The sequence below is a fragment of the Anabrus simplex genome, chromosome 12 (genome assembly GCF_040414725.1).
Source record: "Anabrus simplex isolate iqAnaSimp1 chromosome 12, ASM4041472v1, whole genome shotgun sequence".
NCBI lineage: Eukaryota > Metazoa > Arthropoda > Insecta > Orthoptera > Tettigoniidae > Anabrus > Anabrus simplex.
Window position 1 is genome coordinate 58,829,929 of NC_090276.1, and position 25,771 is coordinate 58,855,699.

Consider the following 25,771-nt stretch of genomic DNA (forward strand, 5'->3'; position numbering starts at 1 on the left):
ATTGTCTCTTAACCGTCTCTGAGCTGGCTCCTGCAGTAATAAACTAATGTACTGTAGCATAGTATAGTACCATTTCTATGAGTTTGACTTGAGAGTTAACCGGAAGTCAGACATTGGTGCCAAATTGTTACTACAAACAGCCGATTCACGACACGTAACACGAACGGAAATGTATATACTCGAATATAAGTCTAGATTTAATTATTCTTTGTAGCAACATGCATAACTCACATACGACATAACACACAACATATTCAGGATAAGGCTATAGATCAATGCTCGAACAGATAAAACTCGAGAAAATGAAATAACATTTCTACTCACCATCTAGAATAACTCGCTCTGGTAATAGATTCAGTTTCTCCTAAGCAAGGAAAAAATCCTTCAAAGGGTGGCGAACAACTTTATGCCCATGCCTCCTGACTGTTTTACCCACCACGTAAACTGGGTACTAGGGCTTGTTTTGTTTCACAAGATGCATGAGATCCCCCCTCCCATGTCATCGCGAACCAAAATATTGTGCTCCTTCAATCACTCAATCACCTCATTATTTCTGGCCGTCATTGTTGGGGCTATTGTCAAGAATGATCGATTGGCTGGCTATGATTGGCCTGCGCCAAAAGGCAGCGCTCAAATGTCATTCCAAAACTTATAAGAACTGAACTATTGGTATCAGTATCCAATTCATGACTTTCCGTAACAGAAGTAATGTATTAAATAAATAAACATACATGTGGAGAACAAAATTATTGACCATTGCAACCCTTCTGTGGCACTGCTGCTCTAGGCAGTTACATATTGTATGTTGCCTAGGCCTGAGCATAGCTGTGGGTATACTTTAGGGTGATCGGATTTTGAAAATGTGAAATAAAGGACACTCAGGAATGTCATGTGGATTGTTTATTGAGAAAACAAATCCTATAATGGGACAATCGTGTGCTATGTATATTTAATTTCAAAACAATGATTTTATTCACTACAACATATTGCAATTCTTAAATCACATCACTATGGTCCAAGGGTGGCGGGTTTTGAAAATTAATGGGGGTGCTCTAGCTCGGTCCATCCGAGCAAGTGGCTGCACATTTTGAGTCACGTAGCTATCAGCTTGCATTCAGGAGATAGTGGGTTCGAACCACACACCAGGCAAATATTATGGCCGTATCCCAAGTACGTTCACGATCGCTTCCTTCCCACTCCTAGCCCTTTCCTATCCTATCGTCGCCATAAGACTTATCTATGTCGGTGTGATGTAAAGCAAATTGTTAAAAAAATAAGCCTCATAGTCCCAAAAATTGGGGAAGGCTCCAGAAAATGCCTAAATTTAACCCTCATAAAAATGCACTTTTAGGTGTTTTTGATGAACTTGATGGAAAACATAAACTATTGTTTTTAGCCACTTTTTCAACAATAACAAATGATTACAAACAAAAGTCCACAGTAATCCACGTACCATCGACATAAAATCCATGTTGTATGTTGGGTATTCAGCCTGAAGGCTGGTTTGATCCTCCACAGCTCTGCCAACAGCTGGTCATAGATAGCCTAGGTGTCACTGAAGAGGCATACTAGGGAAATGAGAGGTAGTTTCCCGTTGCTTTTTTCAATGAGCCAGAAGTTGCTATTATTTATCAGTTTGCCAAACCCACTAAAATGCATGCACCAACCGACACTATGAGCGGTATTTTCACACCATTCATAACAGGGAGCATAAGGAATGGTATTACTAGCATCGCTCATATCTCGGTCACTTTCATGTTGTCAAAGCCAAGGATGAGACTGAGACAGGTCAATGAAAGTAACAGATTTATTCTAGTCCATACCAGGATACATAGCGCACTGTAAACACTACATCTTGTCAGCAAAGGCATATATAAAAGGTGTGTCTTAATCACAAAAATGTAAGAGATTTTACATTTTCAATATATGTGTATTTAAAAGAATGGAAACTAAAGAAATACAAATTGTCTCTCTAATATCTTAAGCTGTTGCTGGGCGACCAGGATGAGGTTCATCTTCAGTTGACTGCTGACCCCTTGAAAACTTGCAAATCTAATTTCCAATTGTGGCCCTAGAAGGGGAAGCCTTACCAAAAACACGTAGCAAAGAAGAATGGCATTCTTCGGCACTTAAAATTCCTTTTATAATCATAAAAAATCATTGCACGAAAATTGCAGGGCTATAGATTTATCTGGGGCCGTGTCTGACTCAGCACTACCTGTGCTTTTCTTCCCGCGCTGTAGAGGAACCACCACTCAGAGGGGTTGCGCACGCATGTTCCAATGTCAAGATTCATCGCTCTTTCAAATGAAAAGAATCCCATTGTCCTCAGAATTATGGTTTACGGGCTGCTAAAATCTTTCGGCGTAGCCTTCATATTGTGGACATGCATGATTGCATTATCGTTCAATTTCCCATGCGTTATGGTACTGCGCAGGTATGTTTTAAATAATCTTCTCAAGGTTGAAAAAGAATGTTCTGACGCACATGAAAAAACGGAAATCTGTATGCAAGGCACTCGCGAGGAGGTCGCACGGGCGAGAGGGGGGTCCATTCTTTCTTCAAACCATTACATCCTGGAATCTAATGGATTGAAACAATTTGATTTCCCAATTTCATATCGGTCCATTTGACCTTTAAACAACGCATAGAAACCTTTTTAACATCTCCCTATCATAAGGCCCCACCGCTTTCTTTCTTTCCTTCGTAATAAAGTATTACCACTGTCAGCAGTAGTTTTATAACAAAAAATTACGAGAGATTATATGCATTACTTCTGCCGGTTACCTGTCAACAGTGAAATATTGTAAATAAGGTGTTTGTTTTTACTTCAAAACATAACTTTGCAGTACTTTTACAAGAACTCATTTTAAGAACGGTACAGTTTGTCGAATGACAGAACTTTTTTAACTTCCCTTTTAAAATTGCATAGGACAAATCTCAAAGAAGCATTTACGATATTATTCATTGTGTTTTTTTATTGAACCTACATTTTAGGAGGACTCACCTTAGAAGACTATGCAGTCTTGATATTTTTTGTTACATCATTGTTTACATATATTCTGTTTTTTAGTTCTTATTGTTGTTGTTGTTGTTGTTGTTGTTGTTGTTTTGAGTCATTGGTCCATATACTGGTTTGATACAGCCCTCCATGCCACCCTATCCTGTGCTAACGTTTTCATTTCTACGTAACTATTGCATCCTACTTCTGCTCTAATCTGCTTGTCATATTCATATTTTGGTCTACCCCTACCGTTCTTACCACTTACACTTCCTTCAAAACCGAGCTCGATAGCTGCAGTCGCTTAAGTGCGGCCAGTATCCAATATTCGGGAGAGAGTGGGTTCGAACCCCACTGTCGGCAGCCCTGAAGATGGTTTTCCGTAAAAAAAACAACAAAAAAACAAACAAACTTCCTTCAAAAACCAACTGAACATGTCCTGGGTGTCTTACGATGTGTCCTATCATTCTATCTCTTCTTCTCGTCAAATTTAGCCAATTGAAAGTTAGAAACTTCATTTTGTTTCGTATTGAACTGGGTTTGCAGTAAAACGAAAATGTTAAAGGTCCACCTTTTCAATACCATAAATGTTTATTGATGTGAATATATATCACATAACGTTTAGAGAAGGTACTAGTTTCGACGCTCATTGCACGTCATCATCAGCCAACAAATCAATTGAGCAAAATGCAACTTATCGATTAGCAATATATAATACATGATAGCACCTACAAGACAAATGTTAAGCTATGACTAGTTGAAATATAAAACACATGACAGCAAATACAAGGATTAATGTTGAGAGCTAAATTGTCAAAAAACAATGAAAGCAAAACAGAGAAGGTAACAATAGTTAGGGTATGATACACGAGAAAGTAGTCCAGCTTGAAGTTTGTAGAACATAAGGTGTATCTATATACAACATTTAAATGCACCTACTAAGGCAAATTTTAAATGTAACATTAAAATGATGAGGGTATGGTGCGTCTAACCATCTAAAACATATGACAGCACCTATAAAGTCACTGTTAGATTATAACCAGTTGAAATGATGTGGTGTGTCTGACTGTAAAACATAACATTTTTGAGAAGGTATCCCAGTTGTTGAGTCTTGATAAACAAGACAATAGTCCAGCTTGAGGTGCATAAATCATAAGGTAACATATGTTCTCAGTGGGAAGAATAATCTTGTTCTCTTAAGTTGCGGTAATTAACAGGCTTAATTCAGATGGTTTTGAAGCCAACAATGTGGTCGTGAGAAGATCATAATTTGAATTAACGTCATGATTCCCAGTTCAGTATGGAAACAAGGAGACCTGACAAAAAGATTGAAAGCCAAATTATGAGTGATATAAATGTACATGTTGTTGTTTAAGTCATCAGTCCATAGACTGGTTTGATGCAGCTCTCCATGCCACCCTATCCTGTGCTAACCTTTTCATTTCTACGTAACTATTGCATCCTACATCTGCTCTAATCTGCTTGTCATATTCATATCTTGGTCTACCCCTACCGTTCTTACCCCCTACACTTCCTTCAAAAACCAACTGAACAAGTCCTGGGTGTCTTAAGATGTGTCCTATCATTCTATCTCTTCTTCTCGTCAAATTTAGCCAAATCGATCTCCTCTCACCAATTCGATTCAGTATCTCTTCATTCGTGATTCGATCTATCCATCTCACCTTCAGCATTCTTCTGTAACACCACATTTCAAAAGCTTCTATTCTCTTTCTTTCTGAACCAGTTATCGTCCATGTTTCACTTCCATACAATGCCACGCTCCACACAAAAGTCTTCAAAAACATCTTTCTAATTCCGATATCAATGTTTGAAGTGAGCAAATTTCTTTTCTTAAGAAAGCTCTTCCTTGCTTGTGCTAGTCTGCATTTTATGTCCTCCTTACTTCTGCCATCGTTAGTTATTTTACTACCCAAGTAACAATATTCATCTACTTCCTTTAAGACTTCATTTCCTAATCTAATATTTCCTGCATCACCTGCCTTCGTTCGACTGCACTTCATTACTTTTGTTTTGGACTTATTTATTTTCATCTTGTACTCCTTACCCAAGACTTCATCCATACCATTCAGCAACTTCTCAAGATCTTCTGCAGTCTCAGATAAAATAACAATATCATCGGCAAATCTCAAGGTTTTGATTTCCTCTCCTTGGACTGTGATTCCCTTTCCAAATTTCTCTTTGATTTCCTTTACTGCCTGTTCTATGTAAACATTGAAAAGGAGAGGGGACAAACTGCAGCCTTGCCTCACTCCTTTCTGGATTGCTGCTTCTTTTTCAAAGCCCTCGATTCTTATCACTGCAGACTGATTTTTATACAGATTGTAGATAATTCTTCGTTCTCGGTGTCTGATCCCTATCATCTTCAGAATCATAAATAGCTTAGTCCAATCAACATTATCGAATGCCTTTTCTAGATCTACGAATGCCATGTACGTGGGCTTGTCCTTCTTGATTCGATCCTCTAAGATCAGACGTAAAGTCAGGATAGCTTCACGTGTTCCTACATTTCTTCTGAAGCCAAATTGATCTTCTCCCAACTCAGCTTCTACTTGTTTTTCCATTCTTCTGTAAATAATACGTGTTAAAATTTTGCAGGCATGAGATACTAAACTAATGGTGCGGTAGTTTTCACACCTGTCAGCACCGGCTTTCTTGGGAATAGGTATAACAACATTCTGCTGAAAATCGGATGGGACTTCTCCTGTCTCATACATCTTGCAGACTAAATGAAATAACCTTGCCATGCTGGTTTCTCCTAAGGCAGTCAGTAATTCAGAGGGAATGTCATCAATTCCAGGTGCCTTGTTCCTATTGAGGTCACTCACAGCTCTGTCAAACTCTGACCTCAAAATTAGGTCTCCCTTTTCATCAGCATCAACAGCCTCTTCATGTTCCAGAACCAAATTATCTACATCTTTACCTTGATACAACTGTTGGATATGCTCCTGCCATCTTTCTGCTTTGTCTTCTTTCCCTAGAAGTGGTTGTCCATCTGAGCTCTTAATATTCATACACCTAGATTTCCTTTCTCCAAAGGTTTCCTTGATTTTCCTGTAGGCAGCATCTACCTTTCCCAGGACCATACAGCCTTCGACATCCTTGCATTTTCAGTTCAACAATGATAAAGGTGTTTTAATTTATTCCACCTATTCAATACTTATATTATCACGTATAGTTGTTACATAATTAAATTCTTAGTTACATGGGACATGTTTCGCCCTCAATTAAGGGCATCTTCAGCCTAAATACAATAATCAAAAATACAACTAAATTAAAAGTGGAAGTTAAATACAATCATCAAAAATACAACTAAAATAAAAAGTGGAAGTTAAAAGTTTAGTCTGTTCTTAAAATTCAGAACAATAAAATTGTGAAAAATGATAAAATAAAAAGATGCTAATGGAAAACTGTCTTATGATTAAACTATAATCTTGTCGGAGACTAAAACTTCTATTAAAATTCGAATTAAAACAGTTCATATAAAATATTGGAAAATCAAAGTGGTAGTAATAAAAAGCCAACGACATGAGGGCGTGTACACAAGCATAAACTTGATTGTCAGGAATACAATCTTTTCAAGGCCGCTGGTGAAATTCGTAGTAAGTAAGGCAGAAGCGTCTATTGAAAAATTGTAAGAGGCCGTTAGCACCGGTAGGTAATAAAATGGCTGAATCCTTGCCAGAAAATGTCAATAGATGCAGAAATAAGTTTTCTGTAAGAGAAGGAAAAGAAGAAATAAGAAACTGAACGTAAGGAGAGAATTCAGTCTTACATAATTTTGAAACAGATGAGGACTTACATGTAAGTGGAAGTTGTTATTTCTTAACTACTGTTGAGTTGGTTGCTGCCCGTCTGTTGGCTCTAAGTCTGGTGTTATAACTGTGCTGCAGAGGCGGTAGCGAACTCGGAGGGGAAGGAATAGGGGAGTGCGGAAGGTAGGAGAGGATGGGTGGAGTCAAATGTGACGAGGCTGACAAAGGGGCGGAGTCAACTGCATTGCTGGAAGTAGGCCTAATATCTGTAGGTATGGGAGGAGTATTAGGGTTTGAAGAATTAAATATATTAGGTATCCTAAATTTATTCGAACTAACTGACTTTAATAATTTCGGCATTAATTCATGTAACATACTTTTATTGTCCGTGGTTTCATTGAGATTCTTTTGCTTATTGTACGTCTGATCTAAATAGATGTATAAACTTTCTAATTCATTCAGCATTCTTCCTTTTTGTATGTTTCTAATTATCTTTAAGTCTTTCTCTATGGATTCAAATCTGTGGCCAGTCTCCCTCATATGCAAACTCATCGCTGAGTATTTCCTATGTTTTTCCGCGTTAACATGTTCCATGTATCTTGTCATAAAATTTCTCCCAGTCTGTCCAACATATGAAAAATTACACTGAGTACATTTAAGTCTGTATACTCCCGATCCTAAATAACGATTCTTATCATAATTAACTTTTTTATGATTAAAGAATATGGACTGGTTAGTATTAGTAGTTTTAAAAGCTATATTAAAATTATGTTTCTTGAATACGCTAGTAATCTGGTGTATAGCTGGATTATTAAAAGTGAATGTAGCATACTCAGTTTTTTTGGTCTTTTCTGGTATCAGATTCGTAGATAATTTGTTCTTAATTTTATTGATTAATTTGTTGATCATTTCTGTTTTGAAACCATTTTGTTTAGCGAGGTATCTAATATAATTTAATTCTTTCTTCAAATTCATGGGAGATAGAGGGATTCTAAATGCTCTATAAATTAGACTGTGAAAAGATGCTTGTTTATGTGAACTCGGATGTAAAGAGGAATTGTTTATAGTTGTAGATGATTGTGTCGGTTTTCTAAATATTTGGAAATCAAAAGTGTTAACCTTACGCGTAACTGTTATATCTAGAAAATTCAATGAGTTATCGACTTCGTCCTCTTTCGTGAATTTCAAATTAGGTTCGATTTCATTTAATTTATTTAAGATTTCTTGACTATTAGTGACATCTTTGTTTATGATTACAAATGTATCATCTACATATCTCAACCATAAATCTATTCCTTTAATTTTTGCTATTATTTCATTGTGTTCGATTGAATCCATAAATATGTCGGCAAGGATGCCCGATATTGGGTCACCCATTGCTAATCCATTCTGTTTATAAATATTATTGTTAAATGTGAAGTAGTTATTGTCTAATACGAACTTTAACAATCTAGTGAATTCTTCTACTTCCATTTTACTAAGATTACTGTGTTTACAAATATTATCATGAATGATATTAACAGTTTTATCTGTCGGAATATTCGGGAACATATTCACTACGTCATACGAACACATCATCTGGTTTGGAAGTACGCCAAATCCAAGCAAAATGTCACACAAGTCAATGGAATTTCTTAATGGTTGTTTATTATTAAAAGTGTAATGTCTTTTCAAAAAATTGTGAATGTATTTGGAGACTTTATACGTGGGAGAATTACGACAATTGATAATCGGACGAATCGGAATATCTTTTTTATGTATTTTGGGCATAGCTCTAGTTTCCGGGAGCCTAGGATTCATATTGACAAGTTTTAATTGTTCTTGTTCAGTAAAGAGAGATGTGGATCTTTTAAGTAAGGCTTTTAAGTTGCGTTGAATTTTAGTTAGCGGATTTTTTGTTACTAATGTGTATTTATTATTATCATCAAAAAAATCTTCAGTTTTTTTGATATATGTATCTTTATCCATCAAAACGATCGCACCCCCCTTGTCAGCCTTGGTTACTATAATATTGTTATCTTCAATTTTCGATTTCATGTTTTTTATTGTTTTCTGTTGTTTGGGATCAAAATTGGAATAAATTTCTTTAGCCAGTCTGGGTAATTTCTTCTTTAACTCCAATCTTACTTCATCTTGTACATCGCGTGGGAGTTTTGATATGTTCGCCTCCGCTTCTGCAACTGTGTTAATGATATCTATTTCTCTATCTTTATTAGGCCAATTGTATTTTGGACCCCTTTTAAGTAGGTCATTCTCTCCTTCCGTAAATTTTACCTTGGTCAAGTTAACTACCGTGGGAGTGACATTGTCCGATGGGCCCTTAATTTGTTCTTGTTTCGTTTGTTTACTACGACATATTTGTGTGTCTATTAAATGATTCAATTTCTTATTCAATGTATCCTGTTTCTTACTAAGTGCGTAAGTTAATTTGTGTTCCATGTGTTGATAAAAAGACTGCCATTCTAATGGGGCTAAATCCTGTGTCACCGCTAAGTGAACGTTATATAATTGCAAATTCAATTTGGACTTCTTCCTGTAATATGCCTTGATTTCATTTTTAAGCCATAATTCATTTACCTTATTTTGGGTTACATTATGGCTTGGATTGCTTATGTTCTTACGTTGTGTTGATTTTAGAAAAGTAGGTACAAGTTTTAGTCTATTTTTATTTTAGTTGTATTTTTGATGATTGTATTTAACTTCCACTTTTAATTTAGTTGTATTTTTGATTATTGTATTTAGGCTGAAGATGCCCTTAATTGAGGGCGAAACATGTCCCATGTAACTAAGAATTTAATTATGTAACAACTATACGTGATAATATAAGTATTGAATAGGTGGAATAAATTAAAACACCTTTATCATTGTTGAACTGTTAAATTTTCAATACGGACCTAAAATGAGGTTTATAACATGTAATCCTTGCATTTCTCCTTCAGCCATTCTTCCTTAGCTGCCTTGCACTTTCTATCCACTTCATTCTTTAATCGCCTGTATTCTTTTCTGCCCTCTTCATTTCTAGCATTCTTGTATTTTCGTCGTTCATCAATCAGGTCTAGTATCTCCTGAGTTATCCACTGATTCTTAGTTGATCTTTTCTTCCTTCCTAACATTTCTTCAGCAGCCCTACTGACTTCATTTTTCATTACTGTCCACTCTTCCTCTATAGTGTTTCCTTCAGCCTTTTCATTTAGTCCTTGTGCAACATGTTCCTTGAAACAATCCCTCACATTCTTTTCTTTCAACTTGTCTAGATCCCATCTTTTTGCATTCTTTCCTTTCTTCAATTTCTTCAACTTCAGATGGCATTTCATGACCAACAAGTTGTGGTCAGAGTCCACGTCTGCTCCTGGGAAAGTTTTGCAATCCAACACCTGGTTTCTGAATCTCTGCCTAATCATAATGAAGTCTATTTGATACCTTCCAGTGTCTCCAGGTCTCGTCCACGTATACAGCCGTCGTTTGTGGTGTTTGAACCAAGTATTGGCAAGGACTAAATTATGATCAGTGCAGAATTCAACCAGACGACTTCCTCTTTCGTTCCTTCGTCCCAATCCAAATTCTCCTACTGTACTACCTTCTCTTCCTTGGCGTACCACTGCATTCCAGTCTCCCATCACAATTAGATTCTCGTCACCTTTTACATATTGTATTAAATCTTCTATCTCCTCATATATTCTTTCGATTTCTTCATCATCCACTGAACTAGTAGGCATATAGACCTGCACTATTGTGGTGGGCATTGGTTTGGTGTCTATCTTGACGACAATAATTCTTTCACTATGCTGGTCGTAGTAGCTTACCCGCTGCCCTATTTTCTTATTCATTATTAAACCAACTCCTGCATTTCCTCTGTTTGATTTTGTGTTGATAATTCGGTAGTCGCCTGACCAAAAATCTTGTTCTTCCTGCCAACGTACTTCACTTATGCCAACTACATCTAACTTTAGCCTATCCATCTCCCTTTTCAGATTCTCTAACATTCCACGCTCCGACTCGCAGAATGTCAGTATCCATCTTCCTGATGATCGCCCCCTCTCGTGTAGTCCCCACCCGGAGATCCGAATGGGGGACTAGTTTACCTCCGGAATATTTTACCCGGGAGGAAGCAATCATCAGTACATCATTCATACAGAGAGAGCTGCATGTCCTCGGGAGTTAGTTACGGCTGTAGTTTCCCGTTGCTTTCAGCCGTGTAGCAGTATCAACACAGCTAAGCCATGTTGAGTATTATTACAAGGCCGTATCAGTCAATCATCCAGACTGCCGCCCTTGCAACTACCGAAAGGCTGCTACCGCCCTTTCGATGAACCATTCGTTAGTCTGGTCTCTCAGCAGATACCCATCCGATATGGTTGCACCTGCGGCTCGGCTATCTGCATCATTGGGACACGCAAGCCTCCCCACCGCGGCAAGGTCACATGGTTCGCAGAGGGATGAGGTAGTAGGGGTAAGTGACGGGGATGTGGATTGCACATGGCTTGAAAGATAGCGCTAGTGTTTGGAAATCTGATATTTTTAAACAAGTTAATTAAGAAATCGAAAAGGGTATTAGGCTTATCAGAGATTTCATTTAAGTTGGAGTTAGGGTTAAAGTATTGATCGAAATGGATAAAACAATTTTCGATTATTTTCATGAGAGGCCCTTTATTGGCCATTTGAAGGATCTCTAAATCGTGTTCAATGTCAGTAAACTTGTGGCCCCACCATAGCCCTACTCCTTGGCTTTAGCTTCTCCTTTTCCCCTTTCCCTTCCCTCACTCTCCCTTCCCTTCCACTACTCGGCCTCCATTATTGCTCTCTTCATTAGCCCAGCTCCTCTCCTTTCAACATCTATGCCATCACGCTACTCAAGGTGAGTTTGCCTCCTTTCCCTTATTTTTCTTTTGGCTATATACATTTATATCATGCCTAATTTGGCTTTCAATCTTTTCGTCAGGGCTCCTTGTTTCCATACTGAACTGGGAATCGTGACGTTAATTCAAATTATGATCTTCTCACGACCACATTGTTAGCTTCAAAACCACCTGAATTAAGCCTGTTAATTACTGCAACTTAAGAGAACAAGATTATTCTTCCCACTGAGAACATATGTTGCCTTATGATTTATGCACCTCAAGCTGGACTGTTGTCTTGTTTATCAAGACTCAACAACTGGGATACCTTCTCAAAAATGTTATGTTTTACAGTCAGACACACCACATCACTTCAACTGGTTATAATCTAACAGTGACTTTATAGGTGCTGTCATATGTTTTAAATGGTTAGACGCACCATACCCTCATCATTTTAATGTTACATTTAAAATTTGCCTTAGTAGGTGCATTTAAATGTTGTATATACACCTTATGTTCTGCAAACCTCAAGCTGGACTACTTTCTCGTGTATCATACCCTAATTATTGTTACCTTCTCTGTTTTGCTTTCATTGTTTTTTGACAGTTTAGCTTTCAACATTAATCCTTGTATTTGCTGTCATGTGTTTTATATTTCAACTAGTCATAGTTTAACATTTGTCTTGTAGGTGCTAGGTGAGCGTCAAAAATAGTACCAACCTTCTCTAAATGTTATGTGATATATATTCACATCAATAAAAATTCATGGTATTGAAAAGGTGGACCTTTAACATTTTCATTTTACTGTAAATTTAGCCAAATCAATCTCCTCTCACCAATTTGATTCAGTATCTCTTCATTCATGATTCGATCTATCCATCTCACCTTCAGCGTTCTTCTGTAACACCACATTTCAAAAGCTTCTATTCTCTTTCTTTTTGAGCTAGTTATTGTCCATATTTCACATCCATACAATGCCACACTCCACACGAAAGTCTTCAAAAACATCTTTCTAATTCCTGTATCAATGTTTGAAGTGAGCAAATTTCGTTTCTTACGAAAGCTCTTCCTTGCTTGTGCTAGTCTGCATCTTGTGTCCTCCTTACTTATGCCATCATTAGTTATTTTACTACCCAAGTAACAATATTCATCTACTTCCTTTAAGACTTCATTTCCTAATCTAATATTTCCTGCATCACCTGCCTTCGTTCGACTGCACTCCATTACTTTTGTTTTGGACTTATTTATTTTCATCTTGTACTCCTTACCCAAGACTTCGTCCATACCATTCAGCAGCTTCTTGAGATCTTATGCAGTCTCAGATAAAATAACAATATCATTGGCAAATCTCAAGGTTTTGATTTCCTCTCCTTGGATTGTGATTCCCTTTCCAAATTCCTCTTTGATTTCCTTTACTGCCTGTTCTATGTAAACATTGAAAAGGAGGGGGTACATACTGCAGCCTTGCTTCACTCCTTTCTGGATTGCTGCTTCTTTTTCAAAGCCCTCGATTCTTATCACTGCAGGCTGATTTTTATACAGATTGTAGATAATTCTTTATTCTCGGTATCTGATCCCAATTACCTTCAGAATCTTAAATAGCTTGCCCCAATCAACATTATCGAATGCCTTTCCTAGATCTACGAATGCCATGTACGTGGGCTTGTTCTTCTTGATTCGATCCTCTAAGATCAGACGTAAAGTCAGGATTGCTTCACGTGTTCCCACATTTTTTCTGAAGCCAAACTGATCTTCTCCCAACTCAGCTTCAACTTGTTTTTCCATTCTTCTGTAAAAAATATGTGTTAAAATTTTGCAGGCATAAGATACTAAACTAATGGTGCGGTAGTTTTCACACCTGTCAGCACCGGCTTTCTTGGGAATAGGTATAACAACATTCCGCTGAAAATCGGATGGGACTTCTGTCTCGTACATTTTACACTTTAAATGAAACAACCTTGCCATGCTGGTTTCTCCTAAGTTCTTAATTTTCTTTATATATAGCTGAGGATGCTCAGATATTCACCAAAACTAGTACTACTTCTAATGAAGTAGTTTAAGAATTTGTCTTACGTATAGTGTTGATTAGATGGAAGTTTGAATAAAGTCCTAATATTTTAATGTTGAGTCCTACTCAACGGAGGAGTGCAAAAGGTTAAGAACAGAAGAGAACTGAAAGACTTGTGTTTGTAAATATGACGCCTATGCTTCATTTCAGAAACTGTTGGCATGCCATCTCTCGGATAACTTTTAAATCTTCATTGCAGAAATACAAATGAGTTACACTGTGCACACATGAAAATAACTCAAGAAAATATAATATAATGAGACAATGTAAAAAAAAAAGTAGGGTGCATTTTGCATCTCTTCAAAGATTTGTCAGGACAACAGGATCAGCTGCTAAATGTCACCCTAGTATACAGTATTTCGTAGAGTTCATGTTTCATATGAATAGGGACTATGTTAATAAATATCTTGGTAATTAATGATAGTTTGATTGTTCAAATACACTAGCCGGAAAATCATTGTAACATTGTGACTGCGTTCAAGATTCAGCCTAGAGGTAATATAGCTTGATTACATTAAGTACAGACCTAACCAAGCAATAGACGCAAAGTACTGAAGGTGCTTAGTCCTACATTAATATACAGTATAGTGTAGCCTCCTCAAGCAACCACACAGGCTTGTAGAGGATGGTGAAAATGAAAATCCACAGCCTGTTTCCAGTTATTCTACCACGTCAGGAATGGAATGAATGAAGCATACATCTAGTGGCGAGGATAAGAATTGTGTCAGATGCCGAAGCCTGTTGCACTCCTCTGGGGCAATGTTTGTTGACTGGAAATGATATTGGCAAGTGTTGCTGGAATGAAAGATAACAGGGAAAACCAGAGTACCCAGAGCAGAACCTGTCCTGCCTTCGCTTTGTTCAGCACAAATCTCACATGGACTGACCGTGATTTCAACCACGGAACCCAGAGGTGAGAGGCTGGCATCCTGCTGCCTGAGCCACGGAGGCTCCTTGTAGAGGATGGTACAGGTGACAAATATCATCCTGCAGTTTAGTGTTCCAATTTGTGACAGGACTATCGAATGAAAACTACAGAATTATTCGATAGTCTTCAACCATCGTTACAACAGATTGTTTCAGTTTGCATTCGGTTTTTCATTCGGACTGCAAATTCCAGTTGTTTCCACTAGTCAGCGCTGAAATCAGACTCCTCTTTCGTTATGGAGTGAAGTCAGTCATTTATTATAAATGAATAGATATCTGACTCAATTGTGCACTTTATCAATAGATAATCATGTTAGTTTTTATATATACTTTCCATACACTAACCATGAACCTCTAATGATTGAACATTAACCTTAAATGAATGGCATTTAAAAAAAATTAATATATGCACAAATCTCACATGGACTGACCGCAATTTGAACCACGAAACCCAGAGGTGAGAGGCCTGCGCAATTTGAACCACGAAACCCAGAGGTGAGAGGCCTGCATCCTGCCGCTAAGAATTTTTTGTTTTTGTTTTTTTGTTTTTCATTTAGTTTAGTTTTCTGTATTCACATTACTTTAATATGTGGTGTCATTACAATAAGGTGTAAACCTAACCTTCGTCTGAAATTGCCAACATTCGTTATTTTATGAACAGACAATCTTACATTCATTGACTTGTGGTTAGGGGCACAAAAATGCATTTTATTTAAAATGAAACGTAATGACCACAATTACTCTAATCAGGACATTTTATCTTATTTATAGACCAACGTAGGTATTTCAGTTTCCAGTCTCTTCACTCGAACATTGTGTAACGTTTGTTACTAGTCTCAATATTTCTGCTTATATCATTAGCAACAAAAGAAACACTCTATAAAAATCGGTAGCAAAATACAACAATCGACATATCGGTAGTTACTAGCAAATGACTTATTACTAGTTACTAGTACTACTGCAGTACAAAACATATATTACTACTTTATAACCGATTTCAAACCGAATGAAAACTATCAAATGTCTACCGATAGTTTAAAACATTAAATATTCTCATCACTAGTTCCAAGCCTTTTGCACCTTCGTGTGGCCAATTACCTAGATGTTAGTCCCTTTACACAACAAGCACCTCTGTCACAATTATACAAGGTTAGTAGCTGGACATGCAAGACTGGGTCAGATGTTGTCCCATCATGTCCCAGACATGTTCAGTGGGTGAGAGGTCTAGGGATCATGCTGGCCAGGTGGTTGTTGAACACTGTGAAGAATACATCACATTGTAGCTGCAGTATGTTGACAAGCATTATCACCTTACTATTGCATGAATGGTAACAGGACGAGTTGAACAATGTCCTTTATGTAGCAGACCCTCCTCAAACACTAAAGGTGAACAGGCATTGTAGCTTATTGTGCCCCATATCAGGATTTGGGCCCATATTGCTGGGGATGTGGAAAATGACATTCACCAGGTCGTTGTTGAACATGTAAACGGCCATCACTTGAACGAGGGCAGAACCCGCTTTCATCGCTAAACATAACAGAGTGCCTTTCCATTCTCCAGGCAAATCTTGTCCGACATCTCAGGAGTGTTGTGACAGAAGAGGACGCTAGGTCAAAAGCTCACATCATTGTCCTGTTGCAAGTAGACGGTTCCCAATGGTACACATTTGCTCGGGTCTCTGTTGTTGATGCGTTTTGGTCTACCTGTTATGCTCTAACAGTAGCTCAGCCTTGATGTATATTTGTATTATGCAGCTGCCTATTCAACTGACCATTGTTGATAACATCGCCACACTACAGATGCATCATGACCAATGTGTGCAGCTATCCATCTATATGCCCATCTTGCTTCTTGAAGTCCCACGATGCAACCTCTCCTAAAATGGCTGTAATTGTAAACAAGAGCACAGAACCCTCTTTGAGGCATGGTTATAGCTTGACTGCTACACACACAAACATCATTCAACCTTCCAGACACACATACTGTCTGGACACAGTACAAAGAACTGAATGCTACCACGCTGACTGATGTGCTTGAAACATTAATAAGTTTAACTACTGTGTTCCGTACCCACGTTCTGATGGACACCCATCTTTAGGGTGATGCAATATATTTTTTTTTCTTTCTGACTCTGTATATTACCTTCTTTTAGTTCAACCTGTAGACTTCAACTGTAGCTTTACTGGGCTTACCTAGGTTAGAAGAGATAAATAATTGTTATGTTTCAGATACGAGCAGAAGAAAAGTGAGGAGGAGGAGAGAAAGAGGAAGGAATCTGAAATAGCTCTGAGAGAAGTGGAGATTGAGGTGAAAGATAAGCCTAAACTGACACAGCCTGTGACAAATGGCCTACCAGGTATGTAAATTTATTTTACTTATTTAAGAAACTTCCCTCAGTTGAAGTTTGTCACAATGGACGAAGCCTAACAAAACAAATGAAATTAAAATTTTGGTTTATAATAATTTTGCTGTTGCTATTGACGCTTTCACGGCCCATACTGTTAGACAAGATACTGTATAGGCTTTTGGGCTTATGCCGTGTCAAGAATTTCACCGTATTTTCTTGACGTGACTTAAGCCAGAAGCCTATACACTATCATGTTAATAATTTTGCTGATGACATTATTCTCATAATGTCTTTAAATTATAAGAGCCCGGATTTCCATGCAAATGCATGTTCCTAAATAAGCTGTTTACACTTCTGAAGCTTTGCAATGACTAATCAGTTCCACATAACCATATTTTTCTGTGCATGTTTGCATGTTTTGGCCTTTTTGGGAGAGAATTCATGCATAATGCATATTTTGAAAATTTTGGATTTAATAGCGAATAATTGGATATATTGGATTATATTACTTTTCTTCTGACTTTGACACATATATTATGTTAACTTGTATAATAGTGTTTTCTTGGACATTGGTTTGCAGAATTTAGGACCGTACGCCCATGTTATTTGTCTAATATTGAGAGAAAAAGAAAATGTATTCCTGGTATAGTACTTGACAACCAAAGATAGATGCATAGAGGTCCTATAATTCAGTCAGCCAAGCAATTTCTTATCTATTGCTTGAGTAAACATCGACATAAGCGGGAAGACCCCACGTTGACTGCCCTAACCTTTAGAAATAGGAAGTCCCAGTAAAAGATGAATTTTGCATTACTAAATGATGGCTACTTTCTTTTCATCTATGTTAGACGAAGAAATCAAAACTTGAATCACACTCCTGTGATGCCGTGTTACTGAGATAGCAGCTTACAAACCTTGGTTTTGCACTGAATCCTGTTTTGTTTTTCTGGAATTTCCTACCCTGAACTCCGAACTCTCACTGTGCACACGTCTGAGGTCAAAATAATTCAGGAAAGAAGGGAGTTGGAAAACAGTACGCATACACACTTCAAATTGTATTTAAGTGTTGAATTGTGCTGTGAAGTGTTGGTGTCATACCACCTGTTAAAAGTCTACAATGAGACCTCATGTCTAAATGGATTGAGGGAAAGGAATTTCTAAGTTAATTTTTGAAAAGAGATAACTTCACAGATATTCTTCGTCCTAAATTTCTTCATATAGGTATGAACCTGTCATTTCTTGTGACGTAGAAAAATCATTTTCTGTGTTCAGGAATGTTCAGTCAGATAAACGAATGAACTTAAATGAAGAAAATGTGGAGAAATTAGTTGTCATACAGTATTTCAAAAGGAAATGAAAATATAACAATGTGGAACTGAATTTTGATAGTGAATATTTTCTAGTTTATTTTGCATGTTCCGTCATTTAATAGTGCATGTATGCATGCATATTTTGAGATTTGATAGTGCATGGAAATCTGGGCTCTAGTTATAACACGTAGCAATGATTTCTCAGTAATGAAATGGAACCTCGTAAAGCTAACAAAGACTTAGTTTGTAGTTCTGGAACCTCTGCATTAAACTGCTTCCAAAAATTCACAATGAATCAAGGAATAGTCCCTCAAGGTCTTATCATTAATCCTATTTAATGTCCTTCAATTCAAATTTATATAAATTTTGGTTGGTTCATAGTTACGGTTCTTTTCCCTATGTGGTCTGCGGAGATTTTGAAACGAACTGTGGGGTCTATTATACACTTAAGAAAATTGAAATTGCAAAACCATGAAGGCATTGGTTATTTGTGTTGATTTTCAAGATATGGAACGATGCCATGTAGGTATGTAAACGATCAAAGTTTCAGACCCATTGGATTGTTGCTACAGGTCTCCCCACGTGATTGGTCGCGGAGGAATCAACTCCAGTATACGGACTCTGGTGTAGCGTAGTTGACTTGCAGTCTGTGCAGTGAAGTGTTCCCAGTCAAACATGCCTCGACGACATAGAAGGGCTCGGATAAGTGGGCTGTGTGAGGCTGGATTATCGTTAAGGACTGTGGCTGCACGTGTTGGCCGACAGGCATCTACGTTACAACGTGTATGGCAGCAGTGGTCAAATGAAGGTACCCACCCTCGTAGACTTGGCACAGGCCCAGTGCGACAGACAACTGTGAGAGAGGATCGCCACATCATTTGGATGGCCCGGATGGAACCCCATGCAACAGCAGCGCAAATTTGGGCAGCTGTGGCACCCCACGTTACACAACAAACAGTTGGTAATCGCCTGCGTGCAGCTGGCTTACGAGCCCGTGTCCCTGCAGAAGGTGTTCCATTGACCCCACAACAGCGACGTGTAATGGTGGCCTGGTGTCGAGAAAGATCGACGTGGGTCGATGGATGGCATAGGGTCGTCTTTAGTGATGAATCGCGCTTCTGTCTTGCCCGCAGTGATCGCCGGAATCGTGTGCGCCGATGTACCGGGGAGAGGGGCCGCCCAGATCTTATTTGCGAGAGGCACACAGGGCCAACACCAAGCATTATGGTCTGGGGAGCTATTGGCTTTAATGTGAAATCACAATTAGTGCTTGTTGAGGGCACTATGACTGCTCGACAGTACGTTGATAGGGTACTCAATCCAGTGGTTGTCCCTATGATGTCAAACATTGCTAATGGGATGTTTCAGCAGGACAATGCCTGGGTTCACACTGCACGCATCTCTAGAGAAGCTCTCAACGACATCACAACCTTAGAATGGCCCGCCAGATCGCTGGACCTCAGTCCTATTGAGCATGTGTGGGACATGATGGGTCCACAACTGGCAAACTGTCTTCAGCCACCCACAACTCTGGAATAACTGACCTGTGCCGTGCAGTAAGCATGGGCCACAATTTCTTAGGAAGCGATCCAGGGCCTTATTGACTCCATGCCTTGATGAATTCATCAATGTATTGCAGCTCGTGGTGGGCACATCCTGTATTGATTGTTGTCCAAACTTGCGGTCAAAGGGACCTGAAAGTGTAATCATCGAAGCACAACCGAACACTCGTCCTGCATCAATTGCAGCAATGTAGCACCATTCCTTCTGGGTGTTGCAATTTCCATTTTCTTCAGTGTATGCTATGATGTCAATTCTCCTACTGCTGCCATTATTGACAATTGCGGATACCTCTTTCGTGACCCTATAATTTTTATTTCCGAGGGAATTTGCTATAAAGGACGGAATCTTGTTATGCCTGGCGTTCCGCAGCATCTCTCCATGAGGGCAAGATCCCAGAACATGAAGTGTTTCTATCTCTCTTCGGCAATGCCAACAGAAGTTTCCGTTCTCGGACCTGCCAGGAATAGATCGAACAGTGCACACATTAGCAGTCATTTTTATTCCCTCACACCATTCACTGACTGATAAAACGCTTCGATTTCTAACACAGTTATTTGGGGGTTTATATTGTTCAAATAGAGCCACACCTTTTCCTTTGTGAGGTAATATACACCGTCTCTTGAATTCACATGTAAGGGACCTCAGAAATGAATTTGTTATAGTGATTTTTTAATTACTGAAATAAGTCAATTCTTAAGAACTAACCTGTTGCTTTATCTGTTGCAGGATCTACATTACTTCTGCTTGAATTTACAAATAAAAAGGCTTAATATTTATTAGATGAAGGAAAATTAGGATATATGTACACGAAGTAATTATATAGAGTAAACAAGAGGTTTTCTCTAAATTTTCAACATATTAAATTTTACATTATTTCACTAGACTATGTTGCAGACTTTATTTTTTGAAAAAATCTGTTATTTACTTCTGAAAACTCCCAGACACAAAAGAACATTCTAGATAGTCCCCAATCACTGCACTTATTTGGCACATCCCTTCATAATAGAAGAAAATCTTGAACTCTGATGTTCGTTATTTGCACAATCACTGCCAAACACTTTGAGGCTCTAATTCCTTTTGCACCTCATCATCAAATGGATTTCTATCACTCATAATGTCTGCCATAACTTCTTCATCAGTGATTTCTTTTTGCACTAACACACATTACAGTCCACATTGACATAGTCTTCAAGATCCACACTGATTGGCACATCGATCTTTTCACACAAACACTTCCAGTTTTCCTCTGTTTCTGCATCATCCAATACTTGACTTTGTGTGACGTTGCCTTCTGCATAAACCACTCCTGCTTTTCTAAATCAGTTTGCAATGAGTTCTTGTTTCAGTGATCTCCATGCAGCACTGAACATCTGTATTGCTTTCAATATGTTGATATTAATCTCCCTCTCCAAGACAATATTACACAGGAAATTGCCTTTAATTTGTTTTTTATCTACAAGAAATTAATCCTACATAGGAATGTTCTCCATAATTGAATCTATATACTGTATATAAAATAAGAGTTTTGTTTTTATTTTACTCAGAATTTTAAAAGTACAAAATTTTGAAATTTACCTGATCTTTTGATATCATTGCAAAGAAAAATTTGAATAGGATTGAACTATTCTTCTTCAGTTCTGGTTTCCAGTGCCCTCCTGGGTGAGTTTATGAATGAATCAAGGACCTCAATCGTTTTATCATTTCTCCACCACTCTTTCCCTGCTTTCACTATTTCTTCTATCTTTCCTCCTGTCTTCACTACACTCTGCTCCACTTCTTCCACTCGCCTCTTTTGAGGCCTTTCTCGTGGTCACTCTCCTGTTGGTTTCTTACTTAAACTGTTTGGGCATGTTAAAAGAATTGAACAGCACAAGAATACCACATGCTTATATGGAAAGTAGAGTAGCATGCATAAGACCCGTTGGAAAACCAAGAAAAAGATGGAAAGACCAACTGAGGGAAGATGTGGAAGAGCAGAGGACAGAATTGGGAATTTGTTGTCACGAACTGCAAAACATTTCTGGACAGACAGCATTGGAAAGTGCTCATTTACAACCACCCTACCTGGCATGCTGGAAGTGTTCAAGGATGATAATTATGAATATTATTTTGTTTTGTTTGTTTATTAAAGGACAGTGAGAAAGAAAGTGATATATATTACAGAAAGTAAATGAACATACAAGTGAGTTGAATGTTGCTGATTTTTGGAAGTTAATAATCGCAGCTTTCATAATTTCTTCTAGAATCTTCAGAGGTCAGTGTCACGTGTACAGAGTTGTTCACTCTTCTGAAATCGGAGAAAATGAAGATTCTTATCATGGATGCTCGACCAGCCTCGAGTTTCAAAGAGTCCCAACTCAAGTTTCCTGGACGTGTGATAAGCATTCCTGAGGAAATTGTGAAGAAAGGGTGAGTAGTTGATTGTAGCATCAAGGTTTGTATGAAATTTTCACCATGTTCCTGTTGGGAATTTTCTGTCCATCCTCTCTTTCAACCCCTATTCAATTCTGAAATTGAAGTTGTTTGATAACCAAGATGGAGCACCTTCATCTTTTACTTTGCCATTATAACCCTCCATATTGTACATAACTGGCTTGGTCAGTCGGATGTAGAGTCCAAAAACTCGTGAATCCAATAACGTGTTTGATCCCAGCAAAATTGGCTGATTTTTCAAATTACAAATAATCATGTTCATGATCTATTGACTAAAACTTGAGTGTGTATATATACATATATATATATAGTTAAACCATCAAATCAATACACATAGTACAATCTAAAAGGATTATTAATGGAATAAATGTGAACACGTTTCAGCTCTCGGAACCATCGTCAGCACAAACTCATAAATAAACTTAAAATCACAACAAATGAAAGCAGTGTTGATACTTCAGACAATTCGTAACAAAATATTGGAGATTATTGATAAAAAATTTGTAGGAACACCACAAGATGGCCAATTATATATTACTAAGCTCTTTGATGAAAAGTTTATGAAATTACCACAAGGTGCCTAAATACATAACGTTGAGAATAAATACACCAAAGATGAGAACTTCACTCTTGAAGGCTGAGACTTGCTGCAGGGCGTCCATGCAGTGATCTCGTCGATAAAAATTTAAAGTTGTAGGTAAAAAGAAGCTGCATTGAATGTGGTATCGTCTCAAAGAGGTGTAGACTTCTTCAGCTGTTCATCATGTTATTTATATTTGTATGGAAAATAATAAATCATTTAAAGGAACTTCAAATAAAATGGAACATTAAAAAAATTTAAGAATGTGGTTGGAGGAAGGAGGGTGGGTGAAGGTTGAAATTTGATAGATAGGGGATATGAAAGTGGTTATGGAATAGACATTTTTGGTTCGAAGTTGTATTGGAAAAACATTTCAAGAAGGGTGTTAGAGATATAATTTTGGCACTGTATGTTTTGATATTGTTGGCATGTTAAAGACCTTCAACAGAATTAACTGCTACACCTTAGTAACCATCCAATCATGTCCAGTCAAGTACTGCTTTCCCTCATAGATAATGTGTTATCATAACATCTAAACAGATACACATACTGCCTAAATGGTCTGCAACCCAACAGCTGAGGACATATAATGATTATTATTTTGTTTTTTCTTATGTTGCTGTCCATACCAGCCCAAAAAATATTGGGATCTTTCTCTTTCTTCAGGTTGTGATGTACTAGATATTATTCCCCCCAGTCATCAGTGTCCCTTTCTCCAGCTGCGTCAGGGCGTTAATGACACCTTTCCATCTTCCTTTGTCAGACCACCATTGCTGCTTGTTAACTGTGTCCAATCCAGGTTCCTTCTTGATCGAGCCCAACCACTTTATTGTGGTTCTGCCTCTTGTTCTCCTTCCTTCAATCTTAACCAGGGTTTTCCATGTAGTAAGGGCTCGAGGGCCACGTTGGAAACTTTAGGCAGGATCGCGGGCCGCACTTTAACCCTTTCCCGCCCGTAGCGCCCAAAAGTGCCCGACTCTTCACTTTGCCTTCCGGTCCTTAGCGCCCGAAAGCGCCCGGCTGCATTATCTACAAACTTACGCGAGCTATGCGATATTTTTTTGTTTTCTTTGGCTTTGAAGTGTTTATGAGGCATTCATGAACACGCAGTACGATCTATAAGGCTTAGGAAATAAAAGAAGAGCGATAATATGTCTTGATGTAGCCTAGGAAATGGTCTTGAACTTCCGCGAGCGCGGGACAGCTGTTTCGTTCGTAAAAATGGCGGGATTGAATACTGCGAATATTGAAACTGAGCTGAATATAGGCGAAGAAAGTGACACAGAATCGTTGAATAGGGGTGGAGGTGAATTTTTAGTGAGGGAATAACACAACGAATATAATTTTAGTGATAACAGTGATGTAAGTGATAATAATATAATAATGTTATTTGCTTTACGTCCCACTAACTACTTTTGCGGAGACGCCGAGGTGCCGGAATTTTGTCCCGCAGGAGTTCTTTGATGTGCCAGTAAATCTGCTGACACGAGGCTGTCATATTTGAGCACCTTCAAATACCACCGGACTGAGCCAGGATAGAACCTGCCAAGTTGGAGTCAGAAGGCCTGCGCCACAACTGTCTGAGCTACTGAGCCCGGCTTGATGTAAGTGAAAACGGATATCAAGAATTCGGACCTATTGCGATGCCGCGGCATTTCAGTTAACACAAATATTTCGTTTCGTTACTCCGAATGATTATATGGATGATGTTGAACCTGTCCATAATTTCTAAAGAGTGTTACGAGAAATATACACACACACACACACACACACACAGTATACATTCCACTTCCAGAATCATGCGGTTATTGGTTTAGAGGGATTCATACAACATGAGAATGTGATAAATAGAGCCTACCTTTGTGTCGAGTACCACAATTAGGGGAGGTGGAGGTTTGAACCAACAACCTTATGACTTAATGAATACGGAAATGGATGCGATGGTATGTTTTCTAATATTACTGAAAATTTGAATACATTGTGATCGACAGTTTTTATTATATTTAACTTTTTTCTGAAACAGTGTGCTCTGCTTCAGTTTTTCCTAAATAATAGGTTGAAATCTGGCGATGAGGGGACTGAAAATGTGGGCGGGAAAGGGTTAATAGCAGGCCAATTTTCATAAAATTCCGCAAGTGGGAGCAGAGGTATCAGTATGAAATAATATGCATAGTTTAATTGAAATAAGGTTTAATGATTTTAATTGCTTAAAACACTTTTTTACAGTTGCTTAAAAGAGTGAATTGCTGCCTGGGAGACTGATTACCTTGGATCGAGTAGGGGTATTTCAGTCGCCTTGACAAAGAATACCGCAATGTATTCGAAACGTTGGCAAACTGTACATAAGGTACAGAAAACAACTACACAGTTCAACCTGGAAGAAGAACTAAATACTTCTACACACCCTGGAAGTTTTCCTTCTAAGATAAAAATAAACACTGTCATACCCAGGACAATTGAATTTGGAAGAAGGGCACGCAACAATGTCAGTTCATTTGAATTAATGTTCGACAAATGACAAAAAGGAAAAAAAATAAATAAAGACAATCTGATATTTATAATGTAGTCAGAACAAAAATTAAAGGAGGACAATTTAGTGGGAGTAGTGTGAAGGGAACTCTGATGCACAGTTGTTGGAGCCTAAAATCCCAGCAGTGTACTTCCAGGAGAACTTCCCTGTGAACAGCACTGTGTACTACCAATGAGAGAAGCACGAAGAATTGAAACCGCTTCTTAAACCAATGGCAATTAAAGTATTCATTACATGCTACGTTGCATAAAATGTCCACAGTGAGGTTGACATATGATCCCACAGCCGTTTTTATAATGGTTGACTTTTAAAATAAAAAATACAGTAAAACCTCGTTCATTCAAAGTCGTTGGGACTAAAAAATCGGACTTCGAATTACGTGATTTCGAATTAACCGCCAATTT

The 25,771-nt window shown here is 38.1% G+C and overlaps 1 protein-coding gene across 1 annotated transcript in view; it reads left to right on the top strand.

The window, feature by feature from the left end:
- Usp8 (Ubiquitin specific protease 8) overlaps positions 1 to 25,771 on the top strand; it is a 159,543-nt gene that overhangs the window by 16,919 nt on the left and 116,853 nt on the right. The window contains exons 3-4 of the mRNA XM_067156292.2: positions 16,833 to 16,960; positions 22,068 to 22,233. Of these exons, the coding sequence (XP_067012393.2) occupies positions 16,833 to 16,960; positions 22,068 to 22,233 (294 nt within the window). The remainder of the gene's footprint in view (positions 1 to 16,832; positions 16,961 to 22,067; positions 22,234 to 25,771) is intronic.